Source organism: Etheostoma cragini, chromosome 24, assembly GCF_013103735.1.
Source record: "Etheostoma cragini isolate CJK2018 chromosome 24, CSU_Ecrag_1.0, whole genome shotgun sequence".
In the NCBI taxonomy this organism is placed as follows: Eukaryota; Metazoa; Chordata; class Actinopteri; order Perciformes; family Percidae; genus Etheostoma; species Etheostoma cragini.
Window position 1 is genome coordinate 13,013,557 of NC_048430.1, and position 21,509 is coordinate 13,035,065.

General features: G+C 42.7%; 2 protein-coding genes across 4 annotated transcripts in view; one reads left to right on the forward strand and one right to left on the reverse strand.

Annotated features, from left to right (window-relative positions):
* aox6 (aldehyde oxidase 6) overlaps nucleotides 1-16,114 on the reverse strand; it is a 31,085-nt gene extending 14,971 nt beyond the window's left edge. Inside the window, exons 1-2 of the mRNA XM_034864821.1 lie at nucleotides 16,110-16,114; nucleotides 6,580-6,584 (exon numbers count right to left, since the gene is read on the reverse strand). The gene's annotated coding sequence lies outside the window, so the exon portion shown is untranslated. The remainder of the gene's footprint in view (nucleotides 1-6,579; nucleotides 6,585-16,109) is intronic.
* The window catches only part of anos1a (anosmin 1a), a 20,012-nt gene continuing 9,419 nt past the window's right edge, over nucleotides 10,917-21,509 (forward strand). For all 3 annotated transcript variants that reach the window (XM_034864852.1, XM_034864853.1, XM_034864854.1), the window contains exons 1-5: nucleotides 10,917-11,148; nucleotides 13,159-13,212; nucleotides 17,950-18,015; nucleotides 18,320-18,542; nucleotides 20,449-20,633. In XM_034864852.1, the coding sequence (XP_034720743.1) occupies nucleotides 10,963-11,148; nucleotides 13,159-13,212; nucleotides 17,950-18,015; nucleotides 18,320-18,542; nucleotides 20,449-20,633 (714 nt within the window). In that variant the 5' untranslated portion in view covers nucleotides 10,917-10,962. The remainder of the gene's footprint in view (nucleotides 11,149-13,158; nucleotides 13,213-17,949; nucleotides 18,016-18,319; nucleotides 18,543-20,448; nucleotides 20,634-21,509) is intronic.

Consider the following 21,509-nt stretch of genomic DNA (forward strand, 5'->3'; position numbering starts at 1 on the left):
GAGGAGATGTTTTTTACAGTGTGTTCTGGGGACAGACAGCTAGCAGATAGTGAGGAGATGTTTTTTACAGTGTGTTCAGGGGACAGGCAGCTAGTAGATAGTGAGGAGGTGTTTTCTACAGTGTGTTCTGGGGACAGGCAGCTATCAGATAGTGAGGAGGTGTTTTTTACAGTGTGTTCTGGGGACAGGCAAGACTAGAAATGTTCCGTATAAAATCAGTCCCCGTTACAGGAAACGTTAAGCGACCCTAAAGAACCAGAGGCTGGGAAACAGGTTGCTTGAGTCAGCTGTGTGGCAGCCTGCTATTAAAAATGTAATCTCTGATGGATAAGGAACTTTTTGGCTTACTTTGTTAGGACCTAATGTCAACCAAACTGTAAGTGATCAGAGTGCATGAGACATGCAATAATATTTGCAGCAGATATTTAACTTTAAAAAAAAATAAAATGTCAATAAACATGTCTTGCCCTTGGTGTGATTGTCATTTTCCAACGTGGCTCTTAGTGAAGTTGAGTTTAATACTTCATAAACTCTCGCAATTTAAAACAGGCTTTTATTTTGAATGAAACATCAGTTCCCGTCCCCCTCTGCTGCCTCTCTCCGATCGATCCCACTCTCACCTCATCTGACCTGTGTAACATATTAAACAGACATAACCTGGTTTAAATTACTATTATCCATTTACAGGCTCTCTGTATTTCTCCATCTCTGCAACCTTGTCCGTACTATGGAGGCGTAGAGCTGAAAAACATATCAGTTTCATGTTATAATTCTGATATGTTATATCAAGATAGCTGGCACCTACCTGCAACCTTTAAGGTGGAATGGTTTATAGTTTTTGTTGTGTTTTATTTAAAATACATTAAATACAGAGCAGTCGAAACATAAAGACGGACGGAGCCGTGGTGCCACTGCTAAATAGTCTCAGGAAGGAAGTTGTTTTGGTGGAACACGTGTACGTTCAGAAGTAGTTTTAGTTGTCAAAAGAGAACTCAGATTGGACAGATAGTCTAGCTAGCTGTCTGGATTTACCCTGCAAAGATCTGAGGACCAGGTAACCATAGTCCTCAGATTGGATAGATAGTCTAGCTATCTGTCTGGATTTACCCTGCAGAGATCTGAGGACCAGGTAACCATAGTCCTCTGATTGGACAGATAGTCTAGCTATCTGTCTGGATTTACCCTGCAGAGATCTGAGGACCAGGTAACTATAGTCCTCAGAAATCAGCCGCAGGATTTGATTTTGAACCCTGCAGGAGTTGGTTAGAGCGCCAACACAGAGACAGAGGACAGGGACAGATGTTAGAACGCCAACACAGAGACAGAGGACAGAAATGAGGGACATCCGGCGGAATTTCTGTTGACAACAGAGCAATCCCAGAAGTGGAAGGTGGTGGACATAGACAGAGAAGGTCTAAGGTTGGAACAATGGGGCTTAATAGACTGAGACAGGGACTGAACATGCTCTCCGTCTTTCATATAGACTCCATATCCAGTCATGGATGTACATGACCCACTAGGAGACATGTAAACCAGTTCTGCTCAGCGCCACTAGATGGAAGTAGAATGCTGTGAGAGAGTGAGAGTGAGTCTTAACCCTCATGTTGTCTTCAGGTCAAATTGACCCATTCTCCTATTTCAGTGTTTTTTTTAATTCCCCGAAATGACATGATTGATTCCACACAACGCTGTTTGGGTGATTCTGATGGGTCATTGTGGGGCGTCTTATTGAATTCTACAGCATTTAGAGAAAACAATTGAAGGGTTTCTGAAATAGTATTGAGTAAAAGTTGACATATTCCAGTCTGTGATTATCCATCAACATCCATTCCTTTAATTTTAGTCTAAATAATTCCTAATTTCTGCTTTTCTAACTCAAACATTAGGTATAATTTCCTATAAATGAGGTTTATTGAACATACGTTCAAAAAAACAACTTTAAACTAAAGTTAATAAGTTAGTGTGACGTAGTGTGATAAAGATTGGGAAAAAAGCGCCAAAAGAGTTGGGTGAAAAGGGCAAAAACGTAAGAAAAATTTAAAAACAACGATAAAACAAAAAGCCTTGGACAGTTAGGTGAAAAAGGGGAGGAGTAGAGGCATGCAGGAATTCATGACAGGTCTGATTTGAACCCTGGACCCAACAAGGCCTGGTTTATGGCTTGATGCAGAGGTCCAGGGTTTGACATGGGACAGGGTGCGGCTGCTCTACAACTGAGCAACTCCGAGTTCCAGCAGTCTCAGTTCTCTTTTAGTTAGTCGTCAAACTGCTAATCATTCATCCAGACAATAATCCATGATGAAAACCCAGGTGGCTGCAGGCGAGGTGAGGTGAAGGTCAGAGCAGCGATGACAGCCACACGAGCTGCAGAAGTTGTTGGATCAGTAAACGTGAAGGACTCTCTGTACAGGTTTCCTCCACCTCTCAGCTCTCAATCTTCAGTCACCTCTCCAGCATCATGCTGAAGACACAGGTCAAGAGTTTCACATTTGATTAAAAACCAGAAACCTTCCCTCCAGACCCCCCCCCAGAGTTGATTCTTAACTTGTTCTGTGTATCTTGCATACATGTAAAATACATTTCATCCAATGATCAAAACTCCGGTGGATAAACATGAGTGGACAGGAGGGGGGGCGTTACCAACCAATGAAGACAATAGACTTTGATTGCAGTGCACCTTTAACACAAGAGCCTACAGCTCAGGGCTTGATTATAAAACACATGAACAGATATACATAATGCAGAATAGGATGAGAAATACAATCCCCTCTGGAAGACAGACGCCAACTTTCCATCCATGTGTTGATCGAGTTGGGTAAAAACTCAAGTGAATGAAGCTGGTGAGTGTTTCCATCCAACAGCTTTAAAGCCAATTAAAACATATACAACAACCTATATGACAACCTATTAATGATCAACATGGGACAACCATCACATCCGTCCACTTCCATCTGTCTTCTTTGCCCCCCCCCCCCCCCCCCCCCCGTGTATGCAGACAGAGAGGAAATACTGGATACATTAACTACAACTTCTTCTTCATTTTGTGGCGGGTTGCAACCATAAAATGACCTAAAACTTCATCCCAGTTCATAATTATTCAGAAAATAAGGTTTCCATCAGCGTTTATCACGTAAGCCGAATATCATCAATATAAAATCTGATGAGAACGAACGTATTTCCTTTGATATTCATGAAATTCCATCAAATTTGACTGTTTCCACAAAGGCTTTTTCATCAATATCACCTAATCTGGATAAAAAGGTGTGAATGGAAACATTGCTAGAGACACACACAAAGCTTTTAGAGAGAGGAACCGAAACAGAGGCCATGGCACTTTTTGGCTATTGTTTGATAGAAATTATAGTCAGAACTTATAAACTACTTATCGTATCTACAATACAGAAAACTTCCTTTTACTGTACTTGCTGCACCCGCTCAGCTTTCAGCTGGCACCTCTGTCTGGGGGGACGCAAGGGACAGGTGACACAAAGGCTAGGAACAGGTGGAACACATCAGGGCGGGCAGACAATCACAAGACAGGAAGTACAAGGAGACATAACTAGGGAGCAAACACAATCCTACAAAATAAATCAGGAAACCACAGTCACTCACAAATGGGAATCCAAGTAGGAGGATGCTACAAACCCTAAATGTTAGTCTCATTTACTTTGTTACCCATCAGATGAAACCCCATCAGGTGGAGCCCTGTGGATCTTACTCTGTGTGCCACCTTCAGAGTTTGGAAATCAGTTAACGGATCTACAATAAAGAATACTTACAAGTGATGTTGTACTATTTCTTCACCTATATACACTTTAAATGTCTTCCTTTAGCCACTTTTAATTATCTTCCTTACAGAGTAACTTCCTGTCCGATTTCAACATGTTTTCTGCATCATTACCACAAGTTGTAAAGACTGCATCAGCTGATATATTTTTATACTTTGTTAGTAGCAGGAGAAATGTGGCGGTACGTGTGCAGGTGATGGTGAACCTCGAGCTGCAGCAATGAACAAGAACTCAACACTAACAGACATGAATGTTATTTTGTGTGGCGTTAATACTTCGTAATTCAGACAGCCCAAAAATATAACTAAACTTTTCTTAAAAAAACTAGCAAGCACACTCGAAAAAAGAACTTTACTAAAATGAAATCAAAGATGAATGTGGTCTGGGCGCCCGGGGTTCCCAGTTGGAAGAGTGTGCGCCCATATAGAGGTTTAACGCAGCGGCTGCAGGTTCGACTCCGACCTGTGGCCCTTTCATGCCTTCAGCTGTCAAAGTGAAGGCCTAAAATGTCCAAAAGATAATCTTAAAAAAAGAAAAAAAGATCATGTGGTCATCCACATCACCTTAAAAGAAAAAAAGACTCTAAAATATGATGCGCGCAATATGATATAGAACCCACGGGTTGGTAGACAGACACTAACACAGTTCATAACCTGAAGAAACCAACAATTAGAGCAGTACCTAAAGTACACAATAAAAAGAGGAATTGAAGTGCTACCCACAGCAGTAAAACCCCGGGAACGGACCGACTCCTCCTTTACAAGGTGTACCTCGTTAAGAGGGGCTTCCCTTCAGTAACAACTGCCTGGGAGCACTGGAAACAGCACGCAGCTGTCCGTGTGCAGCCTGAAGGACCCCACACCCAAAACGGGGTTTCCACTCCCGCAGAGGGGAAGACACGCACACGCTGACCTCATCTCCATCGCTATGTTTGGGTTTTAAGCGGTTGAGTTTGGAGCCAAATGGGATCTCTGCACCGAGTGTTTTTATCTCCAGTGGAAAAACTAGTCTCTTGCTGCTTGTGGTTGCCACGGTAACCTTAGTAGCTTTAGTCTTAGAATGAGACGTCTTGATGGGTAAGATTCAGTCGACATTACAGATAAGTTTAGCCAAAGGAAAATGACCCCAAGCGCGTCTAAATATGACGCCCCGGGAGACTTTGCGTCTGAGAGCACCTGACCAAGCGTGACGCACTGGGAGGGACAACGTAACGCCTACTGGCGGGACCTCCATTAATCACTAAGGTAACGGGTAGAGCTTCTAAGTACACGATCCGTTCCTCCTGCACGATCCGTTCTGCGCATGTGGAATATGTTGGCGCATGCGCAGATGATATCACGATGTACGAGGATTTACGACACAGCACGATCTGTTCCCATAGACCAGTGTTTTCCAAACTTAGGGTAGGGACCCAAAATGGGTCGCAGACCCGTTTTATTGGGTCGCCAATTGGCAGAGAACAGACTAAATGCTCAGCATGACCTCAGAATGGCACTTACAAAAACCAAGCCTAGAATAGATAAGCTGGTTGATATCTTCAACCAACCACTTGAATTTCATTAAATTCCACTCAGTATTATTTAAAAAAAATTCGGTCCTGCGGGATGATGGGAGAGGATAAGAAAATGAGTTTAGAAAGGGGTGAGACACAGAGAGGACAATAGAGACCTTTTCTGTTTTTGTTTACTTTTAATGGAATAAATATACTTCATATACATTTAAATTCATGTTTTTTTGTTCCGTAAATTTGGGTCCTGGGGAGACACCGAAATTCTCTTTTGGGTCTTGAGCTGAAAAAGTTTGGGAACCACTGCCATAGACTGTTAAAGAAAGTCTGTTCGCCTCCACCGGAAAGCTAACGTTAGTTTAGCTAACAGTTAATTTGGCTAACCACTAGCTGAGACAGCGTGTAAAAGACCCTCAAAACTGAAAATAACCGTTCAAATATATGACAGTTGTTATGTCAGTTCTACTTTACTTGTGCACATCAATACAATCACTTGTCTTTTTTATTACTGTAACGTCTTAATTTAGCTGGAACTGCTTTTCCCACTGTTTAGTTGAGTAAAGTTATTTAAGACTGAATCAAGCTGTCAGCTAGCGGTTAGCCGAATTAGCTGTTAGCTAAACTAACGTCATTAGCTTTCCGGTGGAGGCTAACAACAGACCGCTACTGTGAAACACATCGTGCAGTTCCGTAAATCCTCGTACATCATGATTATCCTCTGCGTGTGCGTATTGCACATGCGCAGAACGGAGCGCGCAGCCAGGACGGATCGTGTACCGATAGACCTTTTTCACGGCAGACATGTTGACATAGTACAAAGCACAGGTGTGTTCAAAACCAGTAACGATGGCTGAATTCCACTCAGGAGAGGCCTGGTGTTGAGCATGCTGACTCACTGTAACAGCTCACTGGGAGACTTGATGGCACGGAGCCGTCGTTAAGGTCATTAATGTCAGCTGTGCTTTTCAAGTCAAAAATGTATGTTGTGACAAAGGTACATCAAGCTCTTTCCAGGTATTCAAACTCGCCAAACAGTGTTGGGGAGTACATGTACCGGCGTCAAGTATTCACAATATAAATTATGAGTGACTGCATTCTGTTACAGTTACAATGTAAATAGGTGTTATTTAGAATACAGTTACATTGTTGAAATGTAACTGGTAGAGGTAGAGATGGACCCGAACCACAGAGCCGGGGAAGGAATGTCTTTCTAGCTCCGGAATTCAAACAGCATTTCACATGAAAGAAAGCAAAGGGAGAAGAAATAAAACTGTGGAGTGCAACTTCTGCTTGAATCACTCCTCCTGCAACCTGGAGCATCTTAAAGTCAGTTTTTTAAAATGTATTAGCCAAGGCTCATCTGCTGTAGTGTTACTGGTCACTTTGCTATTTTATAGTTGTATCAGTTACCTGATTAATTGACGTGTGAATTAACATCCTCCTATGTACTGATGTATTAGCCCCAGAGCCGCTGAAAGCCTTACTAGCCCTATTTGACATGCTAACATTAGCTAACGTTAGCTAACGTTAGCTAACGTTAGCTAATGTTAGCTAAAATTAGCTTGTGGTAGCTAGACAGCGGTTAGATTTTTTTAGTAGGCGATGCAGTCCGGGAACAAAAGAACACACCATAATAGTATTCTTTAACAAGCAGTATTTAACGGCTGCATTTATACTCTTAAAAAATGCAATTCAATGTGGAAGGAATCCAAGTATTCAGACTACGGTACTCAGATTGAGTAACTTTAGGAAGTATCCTTCCACCACTGCCACCAAATGCTATCTAGTCAACGAGTTGGATGGAGTCTTTGTCAAACAAAGCCTCGACATTCAAGCTAACGCGTGTGTTGTCCTTTCTGGTTGAACTCTGTTTGACATTGCGTTAAAAGGTGGCCAACCTTTGCCTCGGCCAACTGGCACACACCGCTGCACACACAAGGAGACCATTACACTGGCAGAGATGGCTGCTTTAGCTGTGAAACAGTAAGTCGAGGGCTCAGCAGGGCGCTCACAGGGATTTTCCCCTTCCTGTTGTGGGTGGACCACCAGAGCATTAGCTCAACACAGACCTGGAGACTTCATTGACACCTTATTTTAGGAATGCCCTGAGCAGACGCAACACCAAATAGAAAGCACCAGGTCCTAGGCTCCATGTCACTTTCTCCAGCAGGTTTTACCGATTCCATCAACTGGGTCAAACAGACAAATGGTTTTTAATCTTTTTGGCAAAAACACAGCTGAAGAAATGTCTTCTACATGCCCCACTGGAAATTCAACTGCCAAAGGATGAAACAATGTACATCAAAAACCGGCTAAAAGATGATCTGTAGACAAGGTATGAAAGTCCAAAACTGAATTGAATGTGTTATTAATAACATAACAATGTAAAAGAAAACATACATACCCTGGTAATTTTGTTGGCCACCTAGAACACATCCTGTTGTTAAGGAATGTGGAATTGTTAGTCGACATGATGACATCAAACATACTGTACATATTGAGGGGTGGACGCAGAGCTGGAACTTCCCAGGACAGTGGGGGTTCCTGTTTAAAAATAAAAGTAAATCCATCCATTTTTACTGCACTGATATTACAGAAGTCTCTCATTAGCATCTTGGAGGCTAGTGTCACAAAGTGACGAATGCGCGACTCAAATCTGCACTCGAGTCCCATCGGGGAGTGCCAGTAGTGTCTGAAATCTGCTTTGGGGGTTCTGTAGTTGACTATTGAATAACCACTGAATGGGAATAGTGAGGAAGGGAAAGAGGGAACGCTTTCCAAACACAGCTTCTGTTCAGAGGTAAAAACTCTCATTAGGCCAAAGACAGTGCTGTAAAACGTGAGAGAGAGCACCACGGTGTCAGTGTGTGCAAACGCTGGTCGGAAAAAAGGCATCTCGTTAACACTGCAGGATGCTCCAGCAATTGCGAGCGGCCCCCCCCCCCCCCCCCCACCCCGTGTCAGGCAACCTACAACTCACGGAGGATCTCTTCACAGTTTCCAAGCATCATGTTTTCTCCTTTCCCTGGGCAAGGAACCCAGCAGTCCTGCTTATGAGAGATATGTTTGTGGTTACTTTAATTGACGAGTCCATAAAAATGTTGTTTTTGCAGCGACCGCCAAACTTTACAGCTGGGATTCCCTTGAAATCGCCCGATCCCCCCTGAAATTGTTTGCACTGAGGAGTAAACACTCCATGTGTGTGTGTTATAAAATCACAGATTCACCGTTATAAAAGTTTCCACTGCATAAGTACAATAGCAAGCGGTGTGAGAAGGTTTCCTCTTGTGCAAAAACATCTGGCCTTTCAGTACAAAACCACTGGAAAGATACCATAACACTTCTGAACTATTATAACAACTATTACTAATATTGTTGCAGCACCAGTGTAAGAAATGGGTTCCTGGATAGCCTACTTCAGATTTTTGCCCAGATGAATACCCCATCTTCTAATTGTTATTAACAATATTATGAGGCTATTTGCATGAAAAAGGCTATATTTTATGACTTATTTGGAAAATCCAAGTGATTCTATGTGAAGTCAGACATTCAGCCCCCCTATATTGCCTAAATGGATATGGGTGGTTTCTTCCTCTCCTCTAATAAGCTAAATCTTACCAAGTATATTCATCTAATTTCTAGTCAAAATATTTAATAACACTCAAGATAACACCATCACCTAACAAATCATATTTGGGTAAGTTATAGGGACTTGTTTTTAGACAATATGTCTTAAATATCTCGTGGAATGGAAGTCTTGAACACATCCTGGAGTTGTATCTCAGAGGAAAACAAGCTTATTTTTTAACAATTCATAATGTTTTTAGGCTGATGTTTTATTTTTAAAAGATCAATCATCTTGTTTGAAGATGGTATCTTATTTTAAGTGTTTTTTTTAACTTATAAATCAGCTTTAGGCACCAGAATGACTTAGTTTGGTTTAGGAGAGGACACGTGGGGAGAGTGTTTTGGAGTTCTGAGAAAGAGCTAATTATGAGAATAAGGTCGCAAATTTGGACTGTTATCTCAGAATTAAGATTTTTTTTAATCTTTCTGACTTTACAGTTAAAGTCAGAATTCTGTATTGTTATTTTTTCCAGAATTCTGACCATGTAAAACATAGATATAAAACTGAATTGTTCATAGCTATGATTCTGACTTTAGACTCAAATGCTTCTTTCACATTGGCACAAATCTTCTTCCATACATGTCTCATGTCACAGTTGTATTAGACCTACATTACAGTTGGGGGGTATCCAGATGTTGATAGGGTCAACCCTCCTCCCTATTGTACTGTATTAAATATTTAATAATAATATTTAATAATATTTAATCCTTGTCTCCTATATAGGGTGCATTGCATTTTTTTAATGACGGTATTGAAACTGATACGTTGCTATTTTTCAGACCCTGCGGTACACCGTATTACCGTATTACCGCCCAACCCTAACCTACATCTGATTTTTTGTTAAAAACAGGGTAACATGTGAAACTTAGATTCTGAAATTAAAGTCAGATTTGAAGTATATTAAAATTAAAGACATTTTAAACTTGGAACTCAAACACGTTTTTTTTCCGTTGGCCCAAATCTTCTACCATACCTGGGTGTATTTCACCTCTCATCTGACAGTTTCATTACACGTACCAAGGTCTCTCACACAGCTTTTTAATTCAACACACATTTAGGAAAAGTTTAGGCAATAAATCCCACATAATAATGAACATTATAGAAATTCTTTGCAAATTCTGCACATAACCCATTCTGCTGCTTTGTCCCTATGCAATGTTACTTTGACGCATGGATTTGTTTCTGTATTTTTTTGTATTTCAAATGAATGTTTAAAATATGTTTTTTGTATGTATGCATCATTCCCCTTACATGAACTAAAAGATTAAAACAGAGGCCCAACCAGGGGCAATTCTAGGCTCCCACCTTCAGGGGGGGCTCAGCCCCTAATGAGAACGTGGCACAGATACAGGGCCTTGCAAAAGTGTTAACCCGCTCTGCTAAATCAGTCTTTTCCCTGGATAACAATGAATATGTATATATTTGTTATTATAACACAGGATAAATGCAAAATATTGACCCATAAAAAACAATGAAAGTCCCTTTATGGACTACCACAATCAAATAAAATGATAATGTCAATAACAACTCACTAACAGACACGTTCGTAAACCTTAACTTGAAGCACTTAAATAGACGAAAAAAAGAAAAGAAAAAAAAAGACATTGATTGGGGCTTGAGCCCCCCTTAAAAGGGTCTATGACTGTCACTGCGCACAACTAAGACCACACAGAATAACACAGTGAACAACAGACAAATACTATGCAAGGATGAGTATGTTGTGTATTTGTATATATTTGTCACTATATTCATTGCTTATTTCCTATTTCTGGTTAATGTATGTTTGTTTTTGTATTCACCAGGAAAATTCCACACAAGAGTAAGTGATTTTGGCAATGCCCCCTTTTTCTGATTGTGATTGTTTGTGACTCTGCTGCCTGGGATGGCAGCCTGTGAACACCCTGACCCTAATTGAGTCCGCCTATAGTCCCTGGCTCCTCCTCTGGCTATATAAGCTGCAGTATGACCGGACCTCCATCACTCTGCTCCCCACGGCATCCTCTTGTTTCACAACCCTGGGAAAGAGAAGAAGAAAGACGATGCTGGGCACAACAGGCAGCCTCTCTCTGTGGACTATTTTCCTGCTGGGCTCCGGTGTGTGCGCCAGGAAGCAGCACCATGATGCCGAGGAGGACGAGTCGTGGTCGGAGAGTGTTGCCAGGGCGACGTGCTCGGCGCGGTGCCTCAGATTGCACAGCGTGGCGGCGCTCTCCACCCCGCTGCCGGTGAGTAGTTTAGGGTTAGGGGTCAGGGGTCGGCAACCTTTACTGTCAAAGGAGACAAAAAACAATCTGTCTGTTAAATGAAGTCATAAATATGCAATATGTGATGACATTGAATATCACGATAACAATATAACTTTGGATGAATAAACAGATATAAGGGTCCTCGGTTCTGCTGCTTTGTGTAACGATAATGTACATATTTTTGTTAAATTTAAACCAAATGACAGAAAATCATTTCCAACACTTAATTAAATATAAAGGCATGATAATGTGCTGTTTTCTGCTGATATTTTTGTTCAACTAACAAAATATCTCTTGAGTATCTTTTGTTGATATCGCGATGACAATAAACATGAAGTACTGTGCAGAACTAGTATAAAGGGTTATGGTTACGGGATGGGGTCAGTCACCTTTACTCTCCATAAATCCAGTTTTGGCTTCAAAAAACAAACCAAATATGTCTGGAGCCACCAAGCTCCGTTTACTGGGGACTGTCCAGTTCAGAAATGTAGATCTGCTCAGCTTTATCACAGCAGGTCAGAATCTTTCTTTCATCCCATCCGGGTTCTTTTCAAAAAATGCAGTGTGCTTGTTCTCGAAATATCTTTCCAATATTGTTTTTATTTTTTTATTTCTTGGTGCAGACCAAACATAAAGGCTGGCTATCAGCGTATGCATTGAAGCAAACCAACCAGTCTACTCAAGGATAAATTCTCTGTTTTCCTCCAATACATACACACACACACACACATATACATATACATCTCTCCATTGCGAGCCTAGCAGGTGTATTGGACAGCTTTAGATGCTAGTTACTGTAGTTACTAGTTACTCTAGTTACTAGCACACTAAACACATGTAGTTTATAATCTAATGTTTATTATAAAGTAACCTAGCAACAATATAACGCCCTCCAGGTCCAGCTGAGGTGATGATGTCATTAAACACACAGCTGGTTGGATCCTTTACTCTTTCTAACGTGTTTTAATACTTTAACTACATTTTGGTATACAGTATGGTATTAGTACTTTTACTGCAGTAGAGGACCTGAATACTACTGCCTCTTGAGTCTCTCTGAAAATGTAAATGAAGCGTCCTACCATGTCCTGTGAGCTGCCCGGTGCTGCAGGGTCCTGCTGTGCCCCCGTTATATAAGCCTAACCCAACAGAACCAGAACGGCCATGTGAACTCTGGAGCTCCGTGTTCTCTTGACAAACTAATTATATTGCCCGTCTCCAGGGAGCGATTTGCCAGGGGGGACGCGTGGGATCTTTCTGGGCTACGTATCCCTGCCTCTGACCCCCCCCCCCTCCCAGAGTGCTCTTGACTTAACCAATAGACCAGATACTATACACCTAAAATAGAAGTATTTTAAACAAAGTGTAACACTGTAAGTAGAACACGTCTGAGTGACAGTTGCTGGTTGTATTTAGAGTTGTTCAGCCGTCAGTAGGTGACTGCCAGTCATGCTTTGGATTAAAAACGCTCCAGAGGAAGGAACAAGTGTTTCCTAGGTGAAAGTATTACGCCAACTCCGCTCTCCAGCTTCAAAGCGCTGTGTTTTATCTCAACACTACGATGTGCTATTTCATTCTGGGATTATTTTCCATTGGATATTGAAGGGCATACATTACGTTTTGGTATGGCTGGCCCTGTACCACGACATTGTATCCAGGGTTTTGGAAGGGGTGTATTATTTTTGCATGTTTTTTATTTTGTTGCATGATCAAAAATAACTCAGCTTTTTCCACAAATCGCACATTGTCTCTACTACGATAGCACTGTAATTACATTACATTACCATTTAGTCTTCTGCACTTAATTACTAGAATTGTTGGGTCTTTATAAATGATAGAGTGTGGTCTAGACCTACTTTATCTATAAAGTGTCCTGAGATTACTCGTGTTGTGATTTGATACTATAAATAAAATTGAACTGAAAGTGAACTTAATTGAATGACATTCACCTGTGCGTCTCTCTTTGTCTCCCTTTTTTTCTGTCCTCTTCAGAATGGATTTGATGGATCCCTGGGCTGGTGTCGTAGTCATAACCAATGTGCTAAGGTAGGTAACCGCTGTCATCCAAAACCTTTTCGGGCTTGGACATGGAATATATCATACCTGTCTTTACCCAACAACATGAAATACAACCTCACATCTAAACTACAGAAGGCAACAGTCAGTTATGCTAAACGCATGCAGATGAATAGAAATATTCCGTTTCACTAGGAAATGCCTCACAGTTCAAAAGCTAAAGACGCTGTGGTTTCTCAGGGACTTTACCACAGAAAGATGTTTCTTCGTGTGCTAAATGCACACTTTGTTCAGTAAAATGTTCTGCAGAAGCTACTGCTGAGCCCCCTCAGACGTTTTCTGATTTTGGATATAATAGGGCAGCTTGATTTTTATTACTCCCTACCTCTTTTATGAGCGTTGATGTATTAGCTGAGAAACTGGTGTGATGTATAGGACGTCAGAGAAAAAAATGGCAAGTTTGGTGATGAATGGTCAAGCTGAGAAAACAGGCAACAGCTACTGCAGCACGCCTCAACACGTCCGGGTTCACACACACACACACACACACACACACACACACACACACACACACACACACACACACACACACACACACACACACACACACACACACACACAGTGATGTCTTACTCTGGAACACACCAGCAGCCCCAAACAACTTCCTGTCTTTTGACCAACCCATACGCTCGCCACACTTGGTCAGGGTCTCTCAGCGTCACACACCCCCTTCAGCGTCTGGATGGAACGCACTGGGCGGAGCAGCAGCTGACCACAGAGCTGTAAAATGACGTAGTCAGACGTAGAGAGACAAAGGTAGAGAGAGTAGTGTGAAATCTGCATAGGAGGCAGGTTGGTAGAAAAAATGCGTTCTCTGTGCATGCTTGTAGTGAGCACACTGCCTACAGAAGCACCGTGCTGCTCGCTTTTTAGATGTTCAACTTCACCCACAAGGAATGTTGCCTCCTCATTGAGCACTGGAGATATTAACACGCCCGAGCAGCCTCTGACTTTGGTACCCGTGCCATCCAAGTGATGGCTAAGTCTTCTGACACGTTAGCACATAGTTATCTCCCCATGCAGGTGCATTGTTAAAAGCTTCTAAAGTGAGACACCCAGACCATTTATTGCATGATCACAGGAAGAAATGGTTAAATTATTCCATGATACCAAGAGTTAACCATCTGATAAAGGCCTATAAGTACATTTTCTTTTGATTTCCGTTTCATTGCAGGATCATACATACATGTACGGTGAATACCATACTGACCTGAATAGAAGACAACCCCGATAATATGACGATCCCCCTTTTTATTAAAGAGTAAGATCCTTTTTTTAAACATGAAAACATCTGCAAAACCCACCAGACCCCATGTAAATTATCAGTACTTTACATGGGAAAACAGGGTCATGGTTGAAAAAAAGCAAAGTCATCCTTTGGGGAGCATCAGCGTTGTCGTATGGCTCATTCATACATGAGTACATTATATGAACAATGAACCATGCATAGAAAAAAAATGTATGACTTTATTTCTGAACACTTTGCTGTCACTATCAGGGAATATTTCTGATGCTTTATTTCAGACCTGAAACTCTCCATAATGTGCCAATCCCTGTCCTGATACATTCTTCTTTTAGGCAACCGTAACCTTTTAGTTGAACTAAAATCTGCATCACAGCATACTAAAACAGGGCCATAATAATGGCAACAAACGATCATATGATTAATTGCTGATTCAGACTTAATATGCTGTTATGTTCATTATGAGACTCAAATAGTTTTCGCAGCTCCAGACAAGTTTTTGGGCCAAAAAATGTCTCTTTTCATTGTAAAGGTTTCTGACTCGTGGGCTTGTTGAAGCTAGTTGCTGCGAGACAGCCCTTCCTTTTGGCTCTCATGTTGTCCTTGCGGACCCTGGTGCTAATGAGTGCTTGTTAATCCTTCTGTCACTATCTCCTCCAGGCAGACAGCCATTTTGCAAAGTGCCCGAGTTGATTAGCGACACACTCCCACACAGTCCTGTTAAAAGAGCTCAAGATGGCATTACTGTAGCATCTAGTCCACAACGACTTCTGTCAGTCGCACTTGGCAGCCATCGCTGGACTTCATGGTCCCTAAAGCCTTGTTGTGATGTTTTGACTGAGAGCCAGACATCCTCTTCTTTTAGCCCTCCTCGCGTTATACTCACATTTTCAAACATAGAAAATGAACTTGTGGAACAAATTTGCTTGCCGTTTGTTCCTTGGGAAAAGCCCAGGTCTTGTCTGTGGAATTTAAAGGTCTGGAACGCTTTCAAAGACGAGCGGGAGTTGTTGGAAAAGGAAACCGGGACAAACGCGAGGCCAGGTCTGTTTCCTCTCAGAGGAGTTTGTCTGGGCAGCGAATCAAACCGTGTCGAGCGCCGAAAGAGCAGCCTTTTTACACGGTCAGCAGAGAAGATGTTCGCTCCATTATCCGTGGTTGGTCATGGAGGAGTGCTGGGAGACACACACATACACACACACACACACACACACACACACACAAACACGCCTTTACACCGCTGCCAAATAAACACAAGTCATGTTTCCCAGCTTGGATCCAATTGGGTTCTAAATTCTGCAGCTGAGACAAAAATATCTGTTGTCTTGGCTACCACTCGGGACTGAGGCTACTTTTGCTTTTTAAGTGTTCACTTTGGAGCTAAAAACATTCTCCAGTGTTTTTAACTAATCTCTGGTTAAACCTCATATCTCATCAACATCCTGGTATACTGGACACAAACAGGAGGCAGCGTGGAGACTTCGCCCATTGCTTGAAGTTACCATGGTAACGTCAGTAGCTTTAGTCTCAGACCCAATAAGACCCAATCAGGAGGAGGGAGGTTGGCGTCAGGGTCGGCGTTGCCAAAGGTCTCCGGTTGGAGCTGTTGAGACGGCAACACAACCCCACAGATTCCTAACCAACACGGGTCAGAGCAGGGGGAATGAGAGGGGCAACACTAGAGCAGGGGGAATGAGAGGGGGCAACTCCAGAGCAGGGGGAATGAGAGGGGGCAACAATAGAGTAGGGGGAATGAGAGGGGGCAACACCGGAGCAGGGGGAATGAGAGGGGGGAATGAGAGGGGGCAACTCCAGAGCAGGGGGAATGAGAGGGGGCAACTCCAGAGCAGGGAGAATGAGAGAGGGGCAACTCCAGAGCAGGGAGAATGAGAGGGGGAAACACCAGAGAAGGGGACTGAGAGGGGGAAACGGAGCAGAATATTGGCATATTAGTTTTTTAATTAAAATGTAGCGGTGTAAATGTTGCCTTAGGTGCTTTTACTTCACAACGTTCCCAGCAGTCAGCTTTATTTCCAACTTAGTGGAATTAAATGCTTGATTTGAGCTTGATATGAGGCGGAAAACGGAGGACGCTGGACACGAGAGTGGGGACGTCAGTCTGGATTAGTGGACAAGTTGCCGGGTGGAGATGGGAGATGGCAGGGCTGGCACAGGGCTATCAGACACGCTTCACCGGGTCTTCACTGCAAAGCAGGAAGAGCCGTGCACAGTGTGGTCCATTTGGCAGCAACCCCCCCCCCTTGTCCGCTCTCTGAAGCAGAATTTTAGAAGCTGTGACAGTAAAAGTTAGAATGTGTGTGGAATCTAATGGAAACACCTTATTGACCTGGATACCCCACTCTTTTTAAATAAAGGCTAACTATTCTGATTATTTATTCTTCCATTCTCCCAAAACCTCAGTTTATAGTAACATAATTGTAGATATATGCTGTCTCTCCAGGTCGTCCATACAGGCAGCAAGAGTGGGAGTTGGGAAGGTGTGTAGAACCGGGCTTAGATTTGGACTTTACGCGTGACACTGACTAGTCTTAGTGGGAAGAGGGCTAAAGCCAAGGTGGTCCAACTGGCATTACTATTAGGTTGGACTTCAAACGCTGAGTTAAGACGTGCTTAGCCTAAGACCAGGCGTAAGCTCCTGTTGACTTTCACTCATTGGACATTAGATAAAAGTACCCAAACTCCTGTGTACATCAGACATTTGACTTTTTTTCAGAGTTTACCGTACTTTCCTAGCAGTGTCCTTGTGTTGCTGTCCTCCCCGCTGTTTCTCTCTACAGCATGAAATTACAATCAGTGTACACTCTCTCCCCTGGGTAGCCTCTGCTAAGTGGTGCAGGATGCAGCTTCACGGTGTAGAGGTCGGGGCTTTTCCGTGGTGCCACGCTCCAGAAACAGCTTAGGAAAGTCAGAGAAGTCCAGCTCTTTCTCCCCCCCCCCCCAGGAGAGCTGTGTGGACTAGCTAGTCGACCTTTCTTGAGGAGAAAGGTCTGGCAATTGGTATTGAGTGAAGTAGAAACGATACCCAGCACTAGTTAACACTCAGGATGTGTTATTGGTGAACTCACTTTGGAATGGTTTTGGTTTGAAGGATATTGTGTGCTTCAAGCTTTTACTGTGTATTTTAGAGTACCAATTAGGTCTGATGGCCGCTGCAAAAGGTTACGCAATACAGGACATTCCCAAAAGAAAGATGACAGACTAATCTGACTAGCAAAGCTAAGCCCCTTACCTCTGGCTTTAGTACTAAAACTCACAGTCTGAACGAGTCATGTCAGCATACTAGAGGACTTATTGTTACCTCTACTAGAGCTCTTTGATTAAAATGATCACACTGACTCTGTTCTGTGGTAAGAGAAGCTGTCTGCCCGGGACACATTTTGTACTGTGATGACATCTGTAACTGTAATTTAAATCATTGTTCACTCTTGCTTTCCCGTCCACAGTGCCTGGAGCCCTGCAAAGATTCCTGGGAGATGAAGAGGAAAAGCGATTGCAGAGAGCTGTGTGAAGTACGCTGCAACACTGTCTGCTTCCTGTGCACTAGTATAATGGCATCAGGAACTATTGATTTGACTTCAAATCAGAAAATCTGTCAATTGTGTGCTTGTTTTTCCGGGGTAGAGCTGAATCAGAGCAATCAATCGGTCACAGGCAATACTGTTAGACACACTTTCATTTACACACTGTCAGTAGTTTAGTGTTTTGAATCCAGAGTGAAAGTGACTAGACTTTTAGCAAAGCTTTGGTCAATTTAACTTGATATTCGTTGAATGTCAATAAAATCAAACAATCAATCAATTTCATCCCATCTAGCGGGTGTTTCCCAAGAAGCACTGGGAGTGTGTGACCAGCTGTGAGTTCCTCCAGTCAGTGTTGGCCGTGAAGCAAGGCAGCTGTCCGCCTCCAGAAAGAGCCAGCGGTTTCGCAGCGGCCTGCGTAGAGAGCTGTGATGATGACCGAGAATGCTCGGCTCAGAAGAAATGCTGCTCCAACAGCTGCGGCCATACCTGCCAGTCTCCCAGAGACCTCTACAAAGGTAAGGAGAGCCACGAGAACTACCATTTAGCATGCTGGTGATCTATTTAGGAAAGTGTGTGTTTTCAACCTGGACCCTATTTTCCCAATGTTATAGAGCGAGAACGCTGTGATAGTCAGCCGCCAACTGGGCTCTAATGTGGTCTTAGAAAAGGAAGAAAAGGACTCACCAAGCTTCATGAAGCTTCATTTGGATATTGGAGCACTGCTTTAATGCCAAGAAGAGCAGCAAACATTGCACAGCACTGATGAATCAGTCAATTCAAACCTTCCTTTTTAAGTTGTTGTGTTCTATGATAGAGCTACATTTTTCAGAAAAGTTCTGTTATTATTCTTATTGTTTTTCTGCATTTTTACTGTGGCACACTTAAACTGTCATAAATGTCTCGTCTACCTAAAAACTGTCATCCCAGCCTCCCTTGGGCCTGTACTGAAAAATGAGCTAATTCCAGATGCTGTGCTGCTCTGAGTCAGGTGGAGCATGCCCTACTTAGGCTTCATTGTCAAGCGAGGGCTAGGGGGGAAAACGATCCTGTGAGCTTGCAGCAGTGTGTTCAGGCCTCGGTGATGCCAACACACACGACAGGAGAGGGATTATGTGTGGAACTCATTTAGCCGTTTCACGCCGTGACACTGAGTGAAGCTGTGAGTCGCCACAGCCTCGGGGGACGCGGTCTGACCCGGCTGACAACTCAATGTCCTCTCTGCACACACTATGTGCTGAGAATAGAAACACTAATCACGAGAGTCAGGTCTACAACAAGTAGATCTGACCAGGCAATCTGATTGGTCAACTATACATTTACAACGTGCTTACAGTGCCACTGAAACCACACCCAAGATCCTGCATCTGGTTCCCAAAACCAAGACGTCAGGGATTCAAAACGCCCGGTCCACGATCCACTAATTTTACAGTCTATTATGTACAGAGTACAGAGTTATGTAACAAAAGAAATTCTTCTTTTACATTCACAAAATATTCCCTCAATATTATTCTGTTCGACTTTTGGTGGAATGAATGAATGGATGAATAGATATTTTTTTATTGTGTCATGCACAGTGACAGTAAGCCCGGCCCAAACGGACACCCTAATCCATAGCAGGGGACCAGATACCATGATAGCTGCTATGGTTTTGGCTTTCATCCTGTTTTTTGTTCTGTTGTCTGTTATTTCTCCGTGTTTCCTCCCTGGTCTTGTGTTGTTGGTCCTGTCTTGTGTTCCCCTTGAGTGTCTGTATGTTCGGTTTCCTGTTTTATTTTGATAGTCTGGCTTTCTGTGCTGTCTTGTCTTTAGTTCTACTTCCTGTGTTTTCCCGCTCCTGTGATTACCTGATGTTTTTCACCTGTTTCCCAGCCCTCTTGTCACCTGCGTCTCGTTATCTCGTTGCCCTGTGTATTTAGTGTCTGTGCTCCCCTTTCTCTTGTCAGATGGTTTTGTTCGGCTTCCTGTTTATGGCTTTGTCGGTGTGCTGCTTTGTTCCTGATGGATAGTCCCTCGTTCACTCCTGTGACCTGTGTTTTTCCTGTGTGTTTTTCCCTGCTGTGTTTTTCTGTTTTCGTCTAGCCCTTTTCCCCCTTGGACCATTTGGAGGTTTGGATTTTGTATTTTTATTTTTATTTTTAGACAATAAATCCTGGGTATAAACCTTCTCCTGCCTGCCTGCCTCATACCTGCGTTTTGGTCCGCATTCCCTGCACCCCCTCAACAATAGCAACATGAATCGTGTTTTTTGCCATGCTTTAGAGACAAAAATCACCAACTTACACACATGAAATGTAAACAACTCAATTTGGTCATCGGTAAAAACCTTCCAGAAAAAATTCAGTTTTCCCAGACTCCTATTCTCAACCTCTGACTCCTCAGTACGTTTGCTGTGACGTAAAGTTCAGGATGGTTGTATTCCAGGTGTTCCTCTGAAGCCGAGGAAGGAGCTGGGCTTCGAAGAGCTCTCGTTTGGTCAGCTGACAGTGCGTTGGTCCTCCCGCTTCAACATCTCTGCTGAGCCGGTGGTCTACATCCTGCACAGGAGGTGGAACTTTGGCATCCAGCCCAGCGAAGACACCGCTACGTCGTGGCAGCTGGTTGCCCAGGTTAGTTTAGGGAATATATTAGAGATGTTCCCATAGCATTTATTCCTTCTTGATACCAATTGAACTTTCTGAGATAGTAATTTAGTGTTCTTTCAATCATTGGTGGAACACAGTGCCACCTAGTGGGATCAGAAAATTAAGACAATGCTTCATTTGGACATTTCTACATTTTGGCCGTTTACATCTTGGGTTTTTGAAGCCAGACGGGGCCCTATTTGGACGAGAGGGTGTAGCTGGAGAAAGCGTTTTGCTTCCAAGGATAGCAACAGTATTTTTGGCCTAGACCACATCCCAAACATAATTCTTTTCACCAGTGATGGAATTTTGTCTTAATTTTCGGAGCCCATTAGATGACATTCTCTGTTTAACAGGTTGAAAACGCACTGAATTGTTGTCCCTTGAGCCTTTTCTTATGAAAAAATGAGCATAGAAAATTAAAAATAAGGTTTGTGAGGTGTCATTTGTTTATCACTACCAAAAGGTGACGAGTAAGATTAGTGTTGTGGCCCAGTAGTAGAGTGGTTGCCTGCCAATCTCAAGGGTGGTAGTCCGATCCCTGGCTCCTGCAGTCTCGAGTTGCCCCGATGCTGCGTTGGAGTGTAAATGTGTGCGAGTACTGCGAAAGCGCTTTGAGCAGTCAAGACTAGAAAAATGCTATTTACATTTGTTAAGATTATGGTTTGGCTTAAAATAAGTATTTTGGGTTGCTATTTTAGAGCAAACATTAATGTGGTGCATAAAGTCATAAATACGTGGAATACTAGTCACATAGTCATCAGTGCAGCATAATTACCTTTACCCTCAATCAAAATACGCAAAACTACGTGACTTTTTTTTAGAAGACTTCTGAACTAACTATATATATATATATATATA